Source organism: Takifugu flavidus, chromosome 14 (assembly GCF_003711565.1).
Source record: "Takifugu flavidus isolate HTHZ2018 chromosome 14, ASM371156v2, whole genome shotgun sequence".
Classification (NCBI taxonomy): Eukaryota; Metazoa; Chordata; class Actinopteri; order Tetraodontiformes; family Tetraodontidae; genus Takifugu; species Takifugu flavidus.
The window spans coordinates 3,242,273-3,263,178 of NC_079533.1; the positions used below are offsets into that span (position 1 = coordinate 3,242,273).

The 20,906-nt window shown below is 43.6% G+C and overlaps 1 protein-coding gene across 1 annotated transcript; it reads left to right on the forward strand.

Annotated features, from left to right (window-relative positions):
* Positions 1-286: 286 nt before the first annotated feature.
* Positions 287-15,481, forward strand: ints2 (integrator complex subunit 2). The gene is made up of 26 exons (XM_057053834.1): positions 287-492; positions 825-1,164; positions 1,815-2,111; positions 2,264-2,402; positions 2,590-2,692; positions 4,234-4,347; positions 4,546-4,676; positions 4,850-5,020; positions 5,182-5,396; positions 5,993-6,118; positions 6,259-6,330; positions 6,879-6,993; positions 7,287-7,355; positions 7,765-7,899; positions 7,995-8,171; positions 10,148-10,265; positions 10,838-10,942; positions 11,159-11,323; positions 11,648-11,849; positions 12,500-12,625; positions 12,766-12,967; positions 13,077-13,358; positions 14,267-14,374; positions 14,452-14,557; positions 14,669-14,845; positions 14,979-15,481. Exons 3-26 carry the CDS (start codon positions 1,819-1,821, stop codon positions 15,158-15,160), a joined length of 3,633 nt encoding a protein of 1,210 aa, XP_056909814.1. The 5' UTR covers positions 287-492; positions 825-1,164; positions 1,815-1,818; the 3' UTR covers positions 15,161-15,481.
* Positions 15,482-20,906: the final 5,425 nt, after the last annotated feature.

Below are 20,906 nucleotides of genomic sequence, written 5' to 3' on the forward strand. Positions count from 1 at the left end.
AACTTCAACATAAATGTAAAAACAAATACAGGCCTTTATGGATAAATACAAAGCTGAGCGTGAATGGTTGCTTGTGTTTCCATGGTGACCCTGCAACCTATCCAGGTGTACTCCTTAGGCATCTTTATAGACTTCAGTAATAAACATTAATTAATTCATGTATTTTCGCACTTATTTTCATTCATTTCTGTATTTCCACTTTTCTTTGTTTATTTCTGTGGTGGCGCTAGTTTCGGTGGGCGGGGCTAAAGTCAGGCTGAAGGGGGATCGATGCTCTCTGCTCTCGATTATGCCTGCCTTCCACCGCAGAGGCGCCTGTTAGCTAAAGCAGTCGTTGCCGCCTCCACCAGTCTACGATCGTGATTGTCGTTTTTTCACGAGCTATTTACTCATCAGTTTGAATTATTAACCAACGATTTTGAGAACTACGCACCCAATGACTTTTCGTTTCGTAGAATGGGGTTTTTAGTTAACGAAAGAGCAGAAATGGAGGTAGGACGCAACACTGCTGGACAACTTAAGCACATCTTCGCTAGCAGAGAATCGATTTCTTCTGTCTGGTTCGGACAGACCACCAATCCTGGTGGAACTTTAAATTAGTTCGTCTCTGCCCTACAAATTAGTATAAATGACAGAAATAAATAAACCAAAAAGGAAAGTACAGAAAAAAATGAATGGAAAAAGCTGAAAACATATATTAAGAATGTTCGTACTGAATAATTAATCAATGCATGTACATTTACGTAGCTCAAATAAGATATCTATGGAACAAAATGATACATTTTGCATCCATGCCAATAATAATTTCTTTCTTTATGCTGAAGGGAGTTTGGTCTTCCAGATGGCATCATTAAACTGGTCGAGTAAAAAAGGATCCCGAGGAGCTCAGCTGTGAAGGAAGATCAATCGGTCACCACCTCCACTAAACCGGTCGGGAACATCCACTACGGACCTCGAGTGTCCGCGTCTCAAGCTTGTTCTCCGCGTATTTGTGGAATGGTCACGGACAAAGTGACAGATTAATACGGCTGCTGGAAGGTAGCTGCCGCCGGCTGCGCAGCGACGACAAGCTGTCTGTTCGCTGAGAGCTGCCTTACTACGGTCCGGCAGCCGAGGGCCTCGCTGGAGAAAGTCATTTGAAAGAACATCAGATTAATTAAGGAGGTACGGTTGCTTTTAATTTTTAATTTAAATCTTTTAAGTCATTTTGTTGTGGCTAACGTCAATTCCACGGCCGTGGACACATACGTTCAATATTAGCCGACAGGTTAGCCGTGCTGGCTAACAGTGTGCTCAAATCAATGATTAGAGCGAGCGAATGCTAGCTACTGATGGTTAGCATATTCTAAATAAAACCTCTTCACTTGTGTGTTTTTTTATTAATCTTTCAAGAGCTCAAAATACTAACGCACATGCTGTTTATCGGTGGAAATAGATTCTATAGAGTATAAATGGGCCTTTTAAATTAAGTGATTGGTGCAAATGCTAATGGTTCATATGAGAGTCAGCTATCCACAATAACCAATCATACTTTTCTACGTGCTCCTCAAGATAATAATGATGATAACATGAAATGTGAAACCAAGCCTGTCTTAAACGTTTCGTTCATGTTGGAAACGTAGGGGCATCGGTGACTTGATCTGTGGTCACTTTGTAGTGTTCTATAGATTTTTGACACCTGTTATTTAACCAGGTGAGTGATCAAATGCCCGAGCTGCTGGTTTTTAATTCTACTAACTAAGGTGTGTGTGTGTGTGTGTGTGTGTGTGTGTTTGTGTTTGTTTGTTTGTTTTCTTCCTTCGACCATTATGCAGAGAGATGGCAGACAGTATGGGGCTCCAGTTTGTCAGCCCCTATGCTTTTGAAGCCATGCAAAAGGTGGACGTAGTGCGTCTGGCTGCCCTCAGTGACCCAGAACTCAGGTTACTGCTGCCCTGCCTGGTGAGAATGGCCCTCTGTGCTCCGGCTGATCAGAGCCAGTCTTGGGCCCAGGATAAGAAGCTCATCCTCCGGTTGCTGTCTGGGGTGGAGGCCGTCAACTCCATCGTTGCCCTTTTGTCTGTGGACTTTCACGCCTTGGAGCAGGATGCACGAAAGGAGCAGCAGCTCAGGTCTTCACAACTTTTCTGTCATGATGTGATCACTACTGCAGCCTGGTTATAAAATGAGTTTTATGTTTTTGCCTTTGTTTTTTTTATATTCATCAAAAAGCCCATGATGTGTGACATCATGGCATTTATAAAGTGTCTTCTTTTTTTGCCAGGCACAAGGCTGGTGGCGCCAATGCAGAAAGCATCCTTGTGTCGCAGCTCCAGCATGGCCTAACCCTGGAGTTTGAAAACAGTGATCCTCTCAGGAGACTCCGACTGACCCTCAGCGAACTCTTGGCCATCATGAACAAGGTAGCCAATCACATTAGGAGCAGTGAGAAGTCAAAAAGGGTCATCTTGAATATCTCCCACACATTTGAGGGTTGTGTTGGCAGGGACTGTCTTGTGCTTTGTCTGTAGTTATCCAGTAATTACAGGCTGTACTTGGGTTAAGGGTGGATTTTGCTCCTTGTGTGCAGTATTGTCTATTGTTTTTCAGGTGGTAGACTCCAATGGAGAATTTTTCTTGAAGTCTTCGGAGCTCTTTGAAAGCTCTGTTTACTTGGAGGAAGTGGCTGACGTTCTCTGCATTTTACAAGCAGGTACCAGAATTCTTTCCTGTATCTTTTTGAAACTGTTCTATGTTCAGCTCTTGTTGAACAGCAGTTTGCATTTTCCCATGTTATTAATTAGTGTTTCTCACCACACCCTGAAAATTAAGTTAGTTTATATCACCAAATCACAACAGAAGTCATTTCATCATCTTTCTGATAGAACATGTCTGGACCGTGTTCTTTTAATAAGTAATGACGGAACGGATGGCATTTTAAGCAAAGATATGTTGTTTGTTTTGTTAATGAGAGTTCTGACTGCCTCTGCTGACTCCATCTGTCTGGAATTTGCTTGTTTTTTGCGCTGTCTCGACTGCCAGAAAGCCGTGTCAGTGTTGCTAGGATACGCCTGCCACTCTACCGAGATTGTTATGGTGGCAAAAAAGGAAAAGTGATCACAGGAGCATAGAAAAGAATGAAAAAATAAGAGAAAGAAATGTCTCCATTATTCATGAGGAACCACTGAGGTCAAGCAGCCTGGGTCAGCAGGGGCGAGAGGCTTCAGAGGAGATGGGCATTAATAAAGGCATTAATTACCATACTGATTTCTAAACTCAAAACTGCTTGATAGAAAGTACAGTGGGACCTCTACTTACGATATTAATTTCCAGAAGTTGTTTCGTAACCTGAAAATTACGTAAGTAGAGACGTGTTTTCCATGTAAATGCCCTAATCCGTTCCAAGCCCCCAAAAATTCGGACATAATTTTTTTATAAATCATAAAAATGCATCAAAACATGTAACAAATACATGTTACAATTAAATTACCGCACAATAAATGTAGGAATTCAGTGCAAGGCTTCTCTAGGAACAAAATTAACTTTATTATAGGCTAATCTTACATTAGCCATCATTACTAGCAACGAACGTTAACACTTGTGGTAACACCGCCATCTAATGGACAAACATTCGAACACCCACAATAAATAAAAGTTAAACGAAGACGACGCTGGGATACACACATACCTGTACATATTGACGTCCCTCCTAGCCAATGGGATGACAGGAAAATGCTAGGCGATAGCCAATGGCAGAGCAGCTACAAGCAAGTTTGCGGTCGCTAAACTCCGCGACTAGCAGCGGGAGTATATTTTTGCCTTTCATATCCTGAAATTTCTTTCATAACAAGAGGCAATATTTTCCCGTTGAGACGTGTCGTAACCTGAAAATTCCGCATGTAGAGACGTTCGTAAGTAGAGAGGTTCCACTGTATTGTGGAGGCACTTGTAGGTCTGCCCCCCCCACTCAAACTGTGATTGCAGGCTGCTATAAAAGCTAAGTTCATCATATTTAGCCTTTACTGTAATAGAAACAGTTTAAAAAACAAACTTATCTGGTTTATTTAGAACAAGATTAAAATAATGTGATAACGCTGTCAACCCAGGGAAAACACTGAATTTTAATGATGATACTGTTTACGTCCAACAATGTCGCTTATATTGGCTGCGCTACATTAGCTGCATGTGCCAGATGTTCCGCTGTGTCTAGTTCTTGTTTTCAGCCTGGCTTTTATTCATGTTTACCTTTCTCAGAGCTGCCCTCCCTGCTACCCATTGTGGATGTTGCAGAAGCTCTTCTTCACGTCCGTAACGGAGACTGGTTTTTGTGTCTGTTGGTTGCTAATGTCCCCGACAGCTTCAATGAAGGTAATTCTTCAGTTTCCTACTTCTACCGATAAGTAAGCTGGCTAATTACAGGTAGCACATTTTTCCAGTCAGGACTGCATGGTTAGGTGATGTGATTTGATTTTATGGAGTTCTAATTCATACTAGATCAATACCAAAACTAACTTTTTCGAAAGAAACCATGACTTTTTATTCATGCCTAAAACTTTTGAATGGCAGTTTGTCGAGGTCTGATCAAGAATGGAGAGCGTCAGGATGAGGAGAGTGTGGGTGGCCGACGCAGGACAGAAGCCCTGAGACGACTGTGCCAGATGAACCCCTCTCAGGCCCTGAACATCAGAGCTATGGTGGTCAGTTCCAATTAGAGGCAGTTCACCGGACTGCAGTATTGCTAATCAGTAACATTACAGTTTAGCATTAATTTAATTCATCACATTCCCATCCGCTGTTTGGCAGTTCACTGGTTGTGTTCATTTTTCTGTGTCTTTGTTAAACATTTTGAATGGAATTCTGCGTTTGCCAGGTGGAGGAGTGCCACCTGCCTGGTTTAGGTGTGGCTCTGACTCTGGACTACAGGCCGGACACAGCAGATGATGCCGTCAGTCCTCTGGTCTCTTATGTAAGTGGCCTCCTGTTGGGGACTAACAGCAAAGTCCGAACCTGGTTCAGCATGTTTATTCGTAATGGACAACAGGTGAGAAGAATTTTGTGTCATTAATTTATTTCAGGTTTTCCTCAAACTTTTAACCCCTTTTCTTTTCAACAGCATTGTGGTTGTGCTGTCTCATGTGAATGGTAAAGTGCAGCAGCTAACATGTCTTTTTCTCTCTCTGCCTTGTCTCTCCGAACTCTTAGAGGAAGAGAGAAAGCAGCTCGGTGCTGTGGCAGATGCGTCGGCAGCTGCTCCTGGAGCTGGTTGCCATCTTGCCACGCTCCCGCAGCACACATGGCCCCAATGATGGCGATAATGAAGGCAGCGCCGGGTACTCGGGCCTCAGAGAGGCGCATGTGGTGAAGGCTAGCGCTCTGCTCAGACTCTACTGCGCTCTCATGGGTATTGCTGGGCTCAGGTTGGTTCAGGAGGACTGAATAGAAGCACTTCTGATATGTGAACCTATTTTCTCTGTTTAGTCCCTATCAAACTGCATAAATATTCCACGTTGTTCCGGGACAATGCCGGGCTTTTCGGTAAATGACCCTGCAAGTTGGGAAATTTGTGGCTCGCCTCAGCCGTTCATATGAGAGGTGTCCCGCGGGGTTCCGCTAAATTACTCGATGACCTTGACGTACCTGCCCAGACCGTGGACAGCGAGAGCTGCTCCCATTAGATGGGGCTTCCTGTTGATCTCCCCGAGACTGACCTCTGGAGGGCAGATATTTCCATTTTTACCCTCAAACAAATCACTTGAGCAGCTACACAATCTTTAATTACGTCATGCTCGGGACATCCCACCAATCAGGGAACCCTGATGTTAGCAGCGCATGTACAACAGTTTATGTACAGGTTGTTTTGGGCTGATACTAATTCTAATTCTGAGTTACCCCTTTGTCTAGGCCTGCCACATAAAGGGTGGGTCAATCTGCCTTAAAAAATCCTGCGTCGACGTGAAACTGGCTAATGTTTTTGTGAGAATGTAATAAATGTTTGAATGGCTTCCCTCTGCAGACCTACAGATGAGGAGGCAGAGCAGCTCTTGCAGTTGATGACCAGCCGACCCCCAGCCACCCCTGCAGGCGTCCGCTTCGTCTCTCTGTCCTTTTGTAAGCTGCTGGCCTTTCCACATTTGGTCAGGTACATAGAACCACTCCGGTAAACTGTTCTTTAAACACACAGAGCTGTCTTCAGTTTACTGAAGAAGTCCCGCCTGTAGGTGCTGTAGCTTTATCATTCTTGGAGGTGCACAGTGAAAACCTTCTCCGTCCTCTCTCCAGCACTCCAGAACAGGAACAGCTGATGGTCATGTGGCTCAGCTGGATGATCAAAGAGGAAGAATACTTTGAAAGGTAAAGTAATGCTCTGCAAATACGCTACTGAGGCATTAGAATAATCATTTACTGCAAGTATGGGGTAGTTTGCATTTCTCAATTAAAGAAAGTGCAATGCTTATTTCTGCTGTTATAACAACTATGATGAAGACTGCAGAGCTGATAAATGAAGACGAAATGAGGACGTACATGAAGACTATCTCATATACCCCAGTGTTTTTATAATGCGGCGCTATTCCAGCCTTTAACTATTTATTAAAGTGCGTTTTGGTTTTTTTTCCGGTTGGTTTTCTTTCAAATTGTTTCGATCATTTCAGCTTTTATTTTTGGGATTCATATATTGTTATTACCAATTGCAATAACATCATTTTATGACTGTAGCTCTTAGTTTCATTGATGCTTAGTCCATAACTAGATCTAAATTCTAATGTGTCTCACGTGGTGATGAACCAAACTTTGTCTGTGGCTGACTATGATGTTTAAATGAGTGTCCTGTAGTACGCCCGATTAGCCTTTATTTATTTTTTCGGACTAACCTCGTCTGCACGTGTGTGTCCTCCTGACAGTGCTGCAGGCGTGGCTGCTTCTTTCGGAGAGATGTTGTTACTGGTTGCCATGTATTTCCACAGCAACCAGCTCAGCTCCATCATTGAGTTGGTGTGTTCTACGTTAGGGATGAAGGTAAGGGCCATGGCCTTGGCCTGGCTGCTCCACTGAAGCAGAGACACAGACACACACACACACACAGAGACAGACAGACAACATCTGCTAATACACTGGACTCTGCTTCCAATGTATTCAGTTACTTATCATGTACTCATTTATTATTCTAAGTAGGTTTTTTGTCCCCATATATTTTCCTCAAAGATGTGTTTTTTGATTTAAAGCATGATTGTTTGCACCCATAGGAGAAACTATAACATTCAATGTTGGGCCTCTCCTATAGGATTTTTTTAATGATCTCCTTTCTACAGATCGCCATCAAACCGAGCTCTCTCAGCAAGATGAAGACTATTTTCACACAGGAGATCTTTACAGAACAGGTGTGTGCAGTCCAGGTAGTTCCTAAATGCTAATTTTAGCGCAGCACTTGGTCCCAACGTCCACTATCATTAATTGAATTTCTTATCATTGGAAAATGCAGTGAATTCATATTAGTGATTTCAATTAAAATACCCATTACCAATACAGCGTAATGTTGTTTGCTGCTTTTGAAGGTACAGGTAATAAAAGTAGATATTTGCAGGTTGTACAGATGGTTATACCAGGCTGTTTTAGCTATAGTTTGTATTTTGACATATAGTCCCTACTCATAGAGCTTATATTTGAGTTAAAGGTAACTATTTCACAGTATAACTGCTCCTGTTTTTAATCAGTCCGGCATGTATCTCATACAATATTAGCCTAAGTCATTAACGGTTAAAAATCAAACATTTCCATTGTGATACTTAGGTGGTGACCGCTCATGCTGTGAGGGTTGCAGTGACCAACAGTTTAAGCGCCAACATCACAGGGTTCCTCCCCATTCACTGCATCTATCAGCTGCTTCGGAGCCGAGCCTTCACCAAGCACAAAGTGTCCATCAAGGTCGGGACAAGTGCACTCTTTCGGAACCGCGTACATCATAAACTGCTGAGGGAAAACTTTAATTTGCTCGTGCCATTCTTCTTTGCATCCTTCAGGACTGGATCTATCGACAGCTGTGCGAGACCATAATGCCAATTCACACTCAGCTGATTCCCTTAATTGATGCCTACATCAATTCCATCCTCACTCCAGCATCCAAGGCCAATCCAGAGGCCACTAACCAGCCAATCACTGAGCAGGAGATCCTTAATGTCTTCCTGAGCTCTGCTGAAGTAAGTCACTACTTTAGATTCATGATGATTGCTCTTATTGTTATTAATATTGTTGGTTTGTGATGGTGTGTGTGGATATTTAAAGGCAATGTTTTCCTTTCCAGTTTGTTTTATTTAAACATAATTTATGGTTAGCTCTACTTTCACATCTTTTATTATTCCATGGATTTGTATTCCCTCTAATTTCTCATAATTTATTATCACCATTTCAATCAATCAATCAATCAATCTTTATTTATATAGCGTCTTTTACAATCAGAATTGTTTCAAGGCGCTTTCCAGAATCCCAGGGCCTAACCCCAGACAAGTGGCAAGGAAAAACTCCCTTTAACTTTAACAGGAAAAAACCTTGAGCAGGACCAGGCTCATGTAGGGGGACCCTCCTGCTGATGGTCGGCTGGGTAGAGAGAGAGGATAAGGGGGAGGATAGGAGGAGGATAGAATGGAGAGGAGAGAAGAGGAGAGGAGAGGCATAGAGCATAGAATATACATACAAAAATACATTATATTGAATTAAATTTAATTGAATAAGCTGCTGGTTGAGAGGGTCAGCGGAGGTCAGTATGCAGCTCTGAAGGCGGTGATACCTGTAAATGGATATAGAAGGGGGGTGAGCAGAAAAACTACACAGGAAATAGCATTACTAGTCTACTTGATGAGGAGGAGAGGAGACCATTTCCCAGTGGGGTGACAGAGGCCTGTCAGGTGATCATGTTTCCGGACCCCGGCAGCCTCGACCTATAGCAGCATAGCTAAGATGTTAACCTAATGATTAGACGACTCCCTAAGTATCATAATTTGTCTGTCTATGATAATAACTGGAACTACAGAATTAACAACAATAAGCTTTTTCAAAGAGGTAGGTTTTAAGTCTAATCTTAAAAGTAGCGATGGAGTCAGCCTCCCGTACTTGGACAGGGAGCTGGTTCCATAGCAGGGGGGCCTGGTAACTAAATGCTCGGCCCCCCATTCTACTCCTAGAAACTCTGGGAACCACAAGTAGACCAGCATTCTGAGAGCGGAGCGGTCTATTGGGCTGATAAGGTATCACTAGCTCCTCCAGGTAGGATGGAGCTAGGCCTCTGAGGACCTTGTAGGTCAAAAGAAGGGTTTTAAAAATTATTCTAAATTTAAGAGACGCCAGTACAGGAGTTATGTGATCTCTTTTGTCAATACCTGTCAGAACTCTGGCTGCAGTATTTTGGATCAGCTGGAGGCTTCTTAAAGAGTTTTTTGGACACCCTGATAACAAAGAATTACAATAGTCCAGCCTGGAAGTAACAAAAGCATGAATTAACTTTTCAGCATCATGGTGGGTCAGTAGTTTTCTAATCTTTGTGATGTTCCTCAGGTGTAAAAAGGCACTTCTAGAGACTAATTTAATGTGTGAGTTGAAGAATAGATTTTGGTCAAAAGTTACTCCTAGATTCCTCACAGAGAGACTAGATGTTAATGAGATACCATCTAGAGTGATCATGTGATCTAATCTATCCCTGAGAGGTTCAGGACCAAACACCATGACCTCAGTTTTTCCTGGGTTAAGGAGGAGGACATTTGAAGACATCCAGGACTTTATGTCTTTAAGACAGGTCTGGAGCTTCACTAACTTCTCTGTCTCCTCTGGTTTCATGGATAAATAAAGCTGAGTGTCATCAGCATAACAATGAAACTTTATCCCATGCTGCTGGGAATAATGTTCCCTAAGGGAAGCATGTACAAGGTGAAAAGGATTGGTCCAAGTACAGAACCTTGAGGAACTCCATGGCTAACCCTACTGTATGAAGAGGGAATGCCATGGACATGAGCAAACTGGTATCTATCTGATAAATATGATCTAAACCAGTCTAGTGTTGTCCCTTTAATCCCAATCACATGTTCCAGTCTCTGTAACAGGATGCTGTTATTTGATATTTAGGATCCTCACTGCTGATGTCAATTTTATTGCCGTCTTTGAGTTGTTGCTGGTTTTTTGTTAGCAGGGGGAGGGCAGCCGTGGAATAGCACGCCAACGCTACTCTATTACCACCCAACTCCTTATCCTCTACTACATCCTCTCCTATGAGGAAAACCTGTTGGCCAGCACCAAACAACTAGGTATGTTTGAAACCAAATGAGACTTGTCTCTCTTAGGTTCTCATCCGTCTGCCTCATGTGCATCTGTTTTTGAGAAGCAGGGGTAAGTGAGAAAAGCAGGTATTGATCTGATTTTGGACGTGCATTTTTCCCCTTTCTTTGCTACTTCACAGAGAAGAGAGGCAGGAAGCCAAATATCTAATCAGCAGGATCTTGGATAAATAGCATGACTGTAGGTTAGATTGAGTACGGTATTAGTCATTAAGCTAGTCAGTTTTTCTTCTCTCCCATGACGAGCGCTGTTCTTGTCCTTCATTAGGCCAGATTTACGTGCAAGTTTATGCCCCCGTCTTTAATTGCTGTGTTTACTCAAGTGCTTCAGCAGCCTTCAAGAATAGAGTAATGAAGCCCATCAGCAGTGCTAATGAAGCATCATGGATGAAAAATCACCTCTGTTCCCTGAACACATCAGCACGACTCTGGTGTCCTTGCAACAGCAGATACATCTGTCTTTCCCTCTCCTTTTTTATGTTGTGTCATATGCTTCACAGGTTTTTTAACTCTTGACCTTTTCCCCTTGTTGTGTTTGCAAGCCCTGATGCAGAAAAAGCCAAAGTCCTACTCGGCAGCCTTGATGGATCAGATTCCAATCAAGTACTTGGTTACCCAGGCCCAGGGGCTGCAACAGGAGCTGGGAGGTGACGTCAAGTCTTGATGAATCAATTAATGCCGTCAATTTTTTAAACATCTGTGCATTATGAATCAAATCAATACCATGATTTTATAGACAGAAATCAGTTCAGCATAAAGCATCATATGGTTGATCACAGCAATTTAAAATAAGTCCTGAAGGGTCTTTGAAAATCCATTCTTTTATGTTTGAAGGCTCGATTGTTGTGCTCGATTGTCTCCAGGTCTGCATTCTGCTCTGCTGAGGCTGCTGGCAACCAACTACCCCCACCTCTGCCTCGTGGAGGACTGGATGTGTGAGGAGGAGGTGACTGGTACCCTGCCTCTGCTGAGGAAGATGATGTTGCCCATCAGTACATGCAAATACACACAGAACCAGCTCCACCAGGGTGAGGAGGGCGGTGGGAAAAGAGACTTGTGCACGTTTATCAGGGTGAAAGCTGACAGAATATAGAAACAAACTAGAAATAATAAGAAAATCAAATATGTACAGTACTTTATATCTGTATAGAAGCATCTGACTTTAAAATCCCGCACCATTGAGATGGCAGGTCCGGTCAGGTTGGATCTGCTTCTGCATGATATTTTCTCAAGTAAAAGCTGTCAGTGTTTAATCTAAAAGATTAGAGGATTAGACTGTCATTGACTTTCCTTTCTAAAATAAGAAACAGAGCAACAAATGCATCACAGTATTAGCTTTATTTTCTCCGCAGCCTTTCAGAAATTGCCGTCTAGCAGTCCCAGGCTGATGCGGATCCTTGAGCGTTTAACCCTGCTCTCACCTGGAGATCTGATCCCTTACGCTGAGGCCCTCACCTCCAGCATGGCTCTGCTGCTGGAGCCTGCTGTCCCTCGTCGCATTCTTCAAACAGTCAACAAGCTCTGGATTAGCCTCAATACTGTAATGCCCCGCAGGTACGCGCTTTGGATGTAATTAGGTGTTGTTTCTTACTGCATCGTATTTGGGGATGCACGGGGAAGATGTTTCGGAGCTAATCCAGATAAGTGTTAACGGAGCTGAATTAGCTGCTTCTGGTTGCTGATCAAAATCAGATTATGATCATGGGGGATTTTTGTCTGTGTGTCTTTTGTTTGGTTGAAAACCTATTCCTTTTATACTTTCTTCTGAGGAGGGTGGATTTTCAGGTGATGTAGCAGTTTAGAGGAAAGCCTGAGATGTATTTTCTCACTCTGAAGGCAAACATTTGGCCACACTACTGGCCCCGGGGTGGCCTTTCCTGGATATTACTACTTTACATACAGTATTAGGAAAGTGTTAGCTGGGTAAATGAATAAGAACCATTGGTATCTGTTTTTACTGGCTTAAATTGTAGCAGCAGAACTATAGTTGAGACTGATGCCCAGAGTGCTGATGTCCCAGTTCAAGAAGGCTTTGAGCTTTACACTGTTGGTGTGTTGAAAGGGTCACTAATTCATAATCAATGGATCCATATATGTGGCAGCAACTAATTTATCCAAGGAATCAATATGTAGGTTACAATTAAGTAAGAGACTTCTAAATCCTAGGATAAGACTTATATTTTCGCTTTGCTTGCGTATTGCAGATTGTGGGTGATGACAGTGAATGCTCTGCAGCCTTCGGCTAAATTACTGGGGCAGCAGAGATACACCCAGAATGACCTGATGGTGGACCCTCTCATTGTTCTGCGCTGCAATCGGAGAGTGTACAGGTCAGAAGATCACACTTTCTTCAGCTGCAGTTATGATGGTTGTCTTGTTTTCATGCATATATTTGAGTTCAGGAGAATTACTTCTGGCTTTGTTTAGTCTGTGTAAACATTTCTTTTTAAAGTGAATGATGTGTTGGCAGGTGTCCCCCTCTGATGGACATTGTTCTTCACATGCTGAACGGCTACTTGCTGGCCTCAAAGGCCTACTTACACTGTCACCTCAAGGAAACGGCGGACTTTGATCGACAGAGCCAGACCATTTCTAACCAGGGGGGGTCTGGACAGTCAGACACACCTGAGGTCACCAGGGAGGAGCTAAAAAATGCACTTCTGGCAGCTCAGGTAGTTTAAACTACTAACGTGGATGGAACAGCCTCTCAGACTCTGAATATAGAAACATCAAAGATGTCATGAACTCGAGTTGATCTGGTAAACATCTGTTTATCTCCAGGACAGTGCAGCGGTCCAGATTCTGTTAGAGGTCTGTCTGCCAACCTCAGAAGAGCAACAACTTGGGGCCACCAACGACACCCTGCTGACCAGCATCAGGGGTCCCGCGTCAGTCAAGTCAAAAGAGGGAAGCCTGGGAGCGACTGGCAGCAGATATCCCGAGGACGCAGAGATGGAGGGAGGCTTACTCAGCGATCTGAGGGAGGTGCAATGTCTCATCTGCTGTTTGCTGCATCAGATGTTCATTGCTGATCCCAACATTGCCAAGTTGGTGCACTTCCAGGTAGGACAGTAGAAACAGTGCAGATGTGCGCTGCAGCTTGGGTATTGGTTTGCAACGCTCAAAAAAGAAAGGAGACTAAATAAAAATGTTGATATGAATAGTTCTGTGCACATGCTCCTGCCTTTTATTGTTGGTCGGGTATTTTCCCATGATGCCTTAATAATAGCCGGCCTGGATGTTCAGAAAGTTTCCAGACGTCGCTTCACCAGTGGCGCAGTGGGAGCATGATAGCAGGGCTAAGGCCGCTGAAAAGAAGTTCCCTTTTGGAAGATGAGCTTAGTCATGCCCCTGTTAGTTGTCAAATTCTGTCAAATGCATGTCAGGAAACTGGAGACCGTCAGAGGTTGGACATCAGTCCAGACACATTATGTGACAGGAGGAGTGATGTCCACTCATGTATGTGCAGTTGGAGAGAAAAGTAATGTCTGATTGAGGGACGCGCCCCTTTATTTATTAATGATCGAAGGACTTTTTTCAACGAGTCGGCTAAACGTGTGAATTTCACAGAGAAACATTGCACGTTTGACGTAAACTTGTTTGAGGCTCTCGGATAATAAAATCCCAGACGATTTTAAAACTCTTGGAGGTCACCCTCGACGTCGTCGGTGTTGGGCCCACAGAACCTGAGTGAGGTCGTGTTGATGTCATAAAGCCTGGTGCCCCCATGGTCCCGGGTCCTTAACGGAGATTTTTTCTTGCATCCTTAATTCCGGCTAACGTGTAGATAAATAAGGACCATCTGAAGGCAACGGAAGCTGCACCCCCTCCATGTTTTTATGTTTCAAGTGTCTTAGGAATTTCTGGTACTTGTGGTGTACATAAAGTGTATTGTACATTATTAATTGCCATAATTTGAAACTACAGTCATCACAAGTGTCCTGTTCTGCCCCTGCTCCCTCGTCTCCCAGGGTTACCCTCAAGCCCTGCTTCCTCTCACTGTGGCAGGAATCCCCTCCATCCACATCTGTCTGGACTTCATCCCAGAGCTGTTGGCCCAGCCCCAGTTGGAAAAGCAGGTGACCCCTCTCACCTCGTGGGGCTTTCCCAGAGCGTTTATTCTCTCGTTCTAAAGCCCACGTGAATGTCCACACAGATTTTTGCGATCCAGCTGCTGTCCCAGTTATGTACTCAGTACGCCTTACCCAAATCCCTCAGTGTGGCCCGGTTAGCCATCAGCGTGATGGGGACCCTCCTCACAGGTGAGTGCAAACTTTTTTTTAAGGTTATTTTAGGAAATCAAAACAGTTTGTTTATGTAGCTGCTCTTGGTTGTTTTAATTGCCGTGAACAAAATGATTTATTGGTTGTCAGTGCTGACCCGTGCCAAGCGCTACTCTTTCTTCATGCCCATCCTGCCCTGCCTGGTGGCCTTCTGTCAAGCCTTCCCTCCACTCTATGATGATGTGGCAGCACTGCTGGTGCAGGTTGGGCAGGTCTGTGCCTCTGATGTTGCCACCAAACCCAGAGACATCGACCCCTCTATCACCCGTAAGTATGACGGCTTCCGCAGAAATCGGTCTCGCGCCAGGCCCTTGCTTCATCATGACACAGATGGATTTAAATCAATCGCAGACAGAATCGATGTGATGACTTCAAACGATGATGAGTTCCCCGTTTCCAGGTCTGCAGTATCTAAAGGAGAAGCCCAGGGAAGCCACAGCTGCAACACGAGGATTGTCCAAGCTGACCTTCCCTCAGAGGACAGCAGAAGAACTAGGTGGAGCTGAACCAGATGTCCAGCTCTGCTACTGTGTCGAGGCCACATTCATGGATATCATCAGCTCCACCCTTCATGGATTATAGACCAGACTCACACTGGAGGAGGAGAAGAGGGACTGGATTCAAGCACAGTTACTGGTTCAGAGGAGACAATCACACTCCCGAGAGGACGCCTGTCCATACAAATTCATTCATCTTCATTAAATGCCAGCCTGAGCTCACTTTGCTGTTATGAACTCTTAATTTTGTGCCTTTAGATCTGAATCTGATTTAGAAACTGTTTTTTGGTTTTGTAGATAGGAAATAATTATGTCCTGTAGTCGTGTTTCTCCTCAGTTAAAAAAAGTCTCCCTTAAACATGTAAAGATTTTTGTAATTGTTTGTAATAAAACAAAGTTGTTTTTACATCATTTGTAGACTCACTTTAGCATTTCAGAAGGTTGGTTGCAGTTCTTTCAGATTACACTCAATTATCTCTTTTCTATCAACATAAATTACATTTAAACAACGAATACAAATTTAAACCTGAGACCAGTCTTAAAGTGCTCCCAGAGACAGTCCTGGTCCTCGGGACAGGAGAGCTGGGAAGTTCTGCAGCTGGCGCATCGCTGCCGAGTTCACGTATCCATATTTGCCTGTTCGTTGTCGTGATTTGGGATTTGAGTTAAACAGAATTCTGTGCTGCTTTTGTCTGCAGATGGCAGCCTTGTTCTGTTCTGCCAGATTTCATTATGGGACATAAACTCAGGTCTAGCTAGGAGGAGCTCACCTTTAAAGACTTGATATCCTGGACAAAGATGAGAACTGTGATTCGGTGTTGGAGGCTACAGTTAATCTGAAGATTCCCTACTTACTGTACACACACAGAAACCCAGATCAGACTGTCAGAGCAACTGGGGACCACAAAAGGTTTCCATCTCTTACTGGCTGTTGTCTATCATTTTATTGCAGTTGCAAGATCAGATCCCAGTTCACCAGATCACAGACACACATACACCCTTGTCATCCCTAACCTAAACCCAATTCTAACTCTAAAGCAGTCCTTTGTAGTTGCCCTCACTTTCAAAAATGTCCTCACTTTGCTATGAGTGTTTTGCTACTGAATATTTGGCAAGTACTCTCTATCTCTCTCTTCTCTCCATCTCTCTCTCTGGTGCCTGAAGGTGTCAGTAATCTCAGGTAAGCATGCAGCAGCTCAGCTCTGCTTATGTGTGCTTGTGGAACTAAAAGAGAAGCCCTGCCAAGGCAACACTACATCCCACTTCAGCTGCGCGTAAGAGTCATCAAGGTTAGAGCAGAGCCCATTAGCCTCGGAGCTCCAACTATAAAAGACAGAAAAACAAACACCCTTGGCTCTGACTGCTGTGGTTATCGTTCCACAAGGACTGCAGTTTTAGCACAAATACTATTCAGGTTTCTGCCTTCTAAACCTTTAAAATGAATAAAATCTGTAGTTAGCAGCATGGCACCAGACAGCCGTGTCCTGTCTGAATAATCCAGGCCATTTCTCACTTTCTCTACCTCTGTCTGTGTTCATGGTGGCTACATAAACTCTCTCTTTTTAACTGATTAATGCTTTCTATTTTTACAGGTGTGTTGACAACAAAATGAATCCTAATAATTCACCATCTTTTTCTTCCGTTTAATCACAAATTTGTGCTCGTGTATCAGAGGGACAAACGTCAATAGTATTTTACTGATCCAGGATCCAAAAGCTTGTTTTACCACAATGATACAGGATGCTGGAGACAGTGGCCAAGGGTTCCTGCTTCAACCCCAATTATTATGTTATTTCAGCAACAGGTTAAAATCTTGATTTTTTTTTTTTTTTTTTAGTTTTAATGAGTTCCACTTCCAGTGTTTTTACAAGGGGTATTGTCTCTCTCTTACCATGGTGCTTCTCTCGTTATCAACACTCGTTATCAACACTGCCTCCGTGTTTTGATGGTATGACAGCAGATCTCTCTGATATTCCTCCACCTGTTCTGCTTCAGATCTGCTTCAGATGCAGAAGCCAATGGCCTCGATCACACGCAGCCACAGCATTTTGTCAGTGGTCAATATATTTTTACCAGTTCATTCCAAATAGCCAGGAACAAAGGAAGGTTAATAAAGCACTCTTTAGACCCTCAAAAGCAAGTTCCATTACGATTCAGCAAGAACACAATTTTAAATCAACTTGCAGTGTGTTATTGTGTTAAGAAATTGCATGAACTGCATGAACAGGCTGACTTCCTGTCTTTCTGTTCTCTCTGTGAGGAAATCGGCAGGCTGCCAATTAACCACAGACTACCCCAATAAGAGGTGATTCAGGAGGTGTAAAAGAGCTGACAAGAGATGTAACAGACATGAGGTGTTTGTTCTTCAAGATCCGCTTGAGCAAAATGTTTGTTTTTAAAGAGTTTTGTCTCTTCAGGAAACCACAAATGAGGTTGAGGGAAGGCGCCTCCATGACCTCCAGCTCAGCAGCTCCTGCTGCTGCAGGCTTTATTGGGAATTGAGCTGAAAAAGGACAAAAATGAAGCAGGAAATCTTTCCTTAACACTCATCATCTCCAATTCCAGATCCTTTCATCCACAAGTTAATTAAACTCAGTCAAAATCAGCCTGTTGTGTATGATTTTACAATTACAGCAGCAGAAAGAGGCTGAAGAAGCTTGTTGTTGCTGCTGCTGCTGACCTGAATGGTTCCAGTGACCACGGCAGCCAGCAGCTGCTTCAGGGCCTAAAACAGGAGCCCGACCAGTCCTGAGGAGAACGAGTCTGGAAAAAGTAAAAGTTTCATGCCCAAGTTTAAGCTAAGTTTACAAAGAACGTTTGGAAACTCATGAAAGTGAACTACATCAGCGCTCTCCCACTTTGCAGAGAAAAAATAAATAAATTGATGCCCCGTTTTATATTGCCACTTTCATCCCAGAGGGAGAATAACTGCAGAGTGAATAAACACTGCCTGGCCTGATGATTGATGGATCAATTTGGATCGCTCATTTTCACATGCCGGTGGTGGATTCACACAGATGAAGCTGCCAGCGGCCAGAAACGCGTCCTCTCCTGGATCTCCTCCAGCTCTGCCTCAGCCAAACAGATGGCTCCCAGAGCTGCAGGCCTCCTCCACATTAATGCGTGATTACTGTGCGTGGCGATCTGAAGATCTGCTCGTTGACTCGGTGATTTTAGAGACAAATATGGGTTTTCGTTTACGCTTCGCAGACTGAGTTCTCAGCTGAGGATGGTGATTACCTACATGCAAATGAGATGAAGGAGCTTCAGTATGGACGCATCAGCTGCCTGTGTTCACGTCTGGTTAGTTTTGGAGTCACGCACGCTGAAACATGCACAATTTCAGCTTGAAAGAACCATCACTCATTGTTTTATTGAATCTAACTGGTTGGTGTAACAGAAGCATGCTCTCTGACTGGTCAAAAACCAGAAGAACAATTTCTGATTAGTGGACAATCCTAGCCACCATTGGACATAACCATGGTAACATCTAACAACAGGGTAACGAGGGAATGTTGCTATGATTGTTGCTGAGATTAAACACAAGTAAAGAACAGTGGAGAAGGGAGGCAAAAGAAGAATGTTTAAAATGTGGGTTTTGGAAGTTACACACATGCACGTTAGTCTATTATGTTGTATGTTTATGTTGTAAATAGCTGTGAAGTGCCAGCAATATAAGGATTTATTGCTGATGAGGCTGAAGCAGAGCAGCAGAAAATGAGGGTTCTGCAGCAGTAAGTGTTCCCTGCTGCTGGCAGCTCATACTGGCACTGAAAAAAAACACGCTCCCTCTTCGCTTGAAGCCAGAACATGGCTCGTGATGGAGAGACTGATGGTCTACTTTAGAATAAACCTTCCCACAATGATGCACAGCCTGGTGGTGATAACAAGTTAAAAGACGAGCAATATGCAAGAAAACTGAGGTGGAATATTTGATAACATACAGGGAATGTTGTAATGTTGTTTAACTTTCGTAATATTTTATGAATAATGATTGTTAGTGACTTTATTAGGCATGAATTATTACCTAAAAAGGGAAGTGAGTGGTTTCCATTGCAGAATCACAGGTTACGACCCTGTAAAAAGCTTCTTCCCTGATGTAGTAAAGCAAATAACAGTGTAAGAAATGTGATTCCATCTCCTGCCTCCCCTTTGTTATTACCTGAGGTGTGAAATCCCTCCCCGCTCACACAGGAAGAGATCTAAATGAACATACGGGACTGTGAAAGTGTTCCTTTCTGCATGCCCTCGCCACCTTCCACCAGCTCAGGATAGCAAAGTACCGTTCCTTGGTTTTAAAATACATCTCCATCACCTCCTGTTGTGAAGTGGAAGTGCTTCTTTTCAGGGCTGAATCCTCCAGGTCCCTGCTGGGCAGACCGTTTCCACCTCCTGTCAGTCACGTTATTGTCGACAGATTTCTCAAATTTCCATGTAACATTTAAGAGCTGAAGTCAAACAGTTTCGTTCCATTAGATGAGAACACGGGTGTCGTGGGTAGCAGTTAAAATCATGGTTCAGTCTGGGCTCATTTTACGTGCACTCTTCAGGTATCAACTCAGCCATAAGCAACATTCTGCCAGAGCCTGGGCTGCACTCATGCTACCCTGAACAGTGACTTGCCATGATGCTGGAATACATAGCTGCAGCTTTAAGCCACAACAACCCTGTTTACATCAATGGATGCTGCACATTTATACATGCTGAGTGTTGATCATCGCTTTTTAGGAGCAACTTCCTTCCCCTGCATTGTGGGTGTGATGGCCAGGGTAGATTATGTCTTATTACTGTACACTCCCGTTCAGAGAAATGTTTGGATGTTTGACAGGATGTTGCTGCCATGACAAATGTCCCCCTCTCCATCCAGCCTTGAGACTGTGTCCAGACATGTTGTTTAGGTCATCATGGAAATTTGACAGAACAAAATATTAGATAGGGCAACAGTAGCTCAGTCTGAGCTCCTCTCCTCTCCTCTCCTCTCCTCTCCTCTCCTCTCCTCTCCTCTCCTCTCCTCTCCTCTCCGCACCTAGAAACAATTTTCATTGTAACAGATTCTATATAAATAAAGATTGATTTGATTTTATGTGTTCTTAGGAGTAGAAGTGCATCAGTGTAGACATCAGCCATTAAGCTATTTCAAAGGTCCTTCTCAGTTAATGTTATATAACAGGAAAGTGTGAGCTCATTATGTTTCCATCTCTTGGCCAGAACATCGCTCATAGCAGGCCTGAATCTTGAATAATGGAATACTTCTAGTATAGTCATTGGCTCACGCCCCGACACAATCCTTCGAGCAAGAAGCAGAAGTTGAAAAGACTCATTCACCCACTGCATCATTGAAGGCGTTAAAAGAGACCTCCTGATCTCCTGACCCTTCAGAGGTGAGTGTTCTTCCCCTCACTGGAGCTGAGCTGGCACTGGGAACAGCTGCTAAACAGTTCTGTGGAAAAATCGAAGCCCTTGAATATAATCTCTTGGGTCCTGAAGCGATCCACTGTTGTACCACCACTGCCATCACGCACGCTATTGATTATGACTCTGGCTGGGAGTGATGATAGCATTCAGTAGCCCCCCCAGTAGAAGCCACAATCACCACCCAGCCTCCCAAATCACAGGCTGTCTTGTGAATGAAAGAGGAGAGACAGATAAGGGGGATGGAGAGAGCTGGAGGTGGTGATGCAATGTTCCTCTCAACTTTATGAAAACGTGACACCTTGGTTGAATTTCTGAGGGTTATATGGGAGACTTCACACACACACACACACACACACACCACACACACACACACACACACACACACACACACACACAGACAATTAAGTGCCAATTTC

Coding starts and splice junctions, on each gene's coding strand:
- ints2 (XM_057053834.1), top strand. CDS start 1,819: ATGGCAGACAGTATGGGGCTCCAGTTTGTCAGCCCCTATGCTTTTGAA. Junction 2,112..2,263: donor CGAAAGGAGCAGCAGCTCAG/GTCTTCACAACT, acceptor TTTTTTTGCCAG/GCACAAGGCTGGTGGCGCCA. Junction 6,994..7,286: donor GTTCTACGTTAGGGATGAAG/GTAAGGGCCATG, acceptor TCCTTTCTACAG/ATCGCCATCAAACCGAGCTC.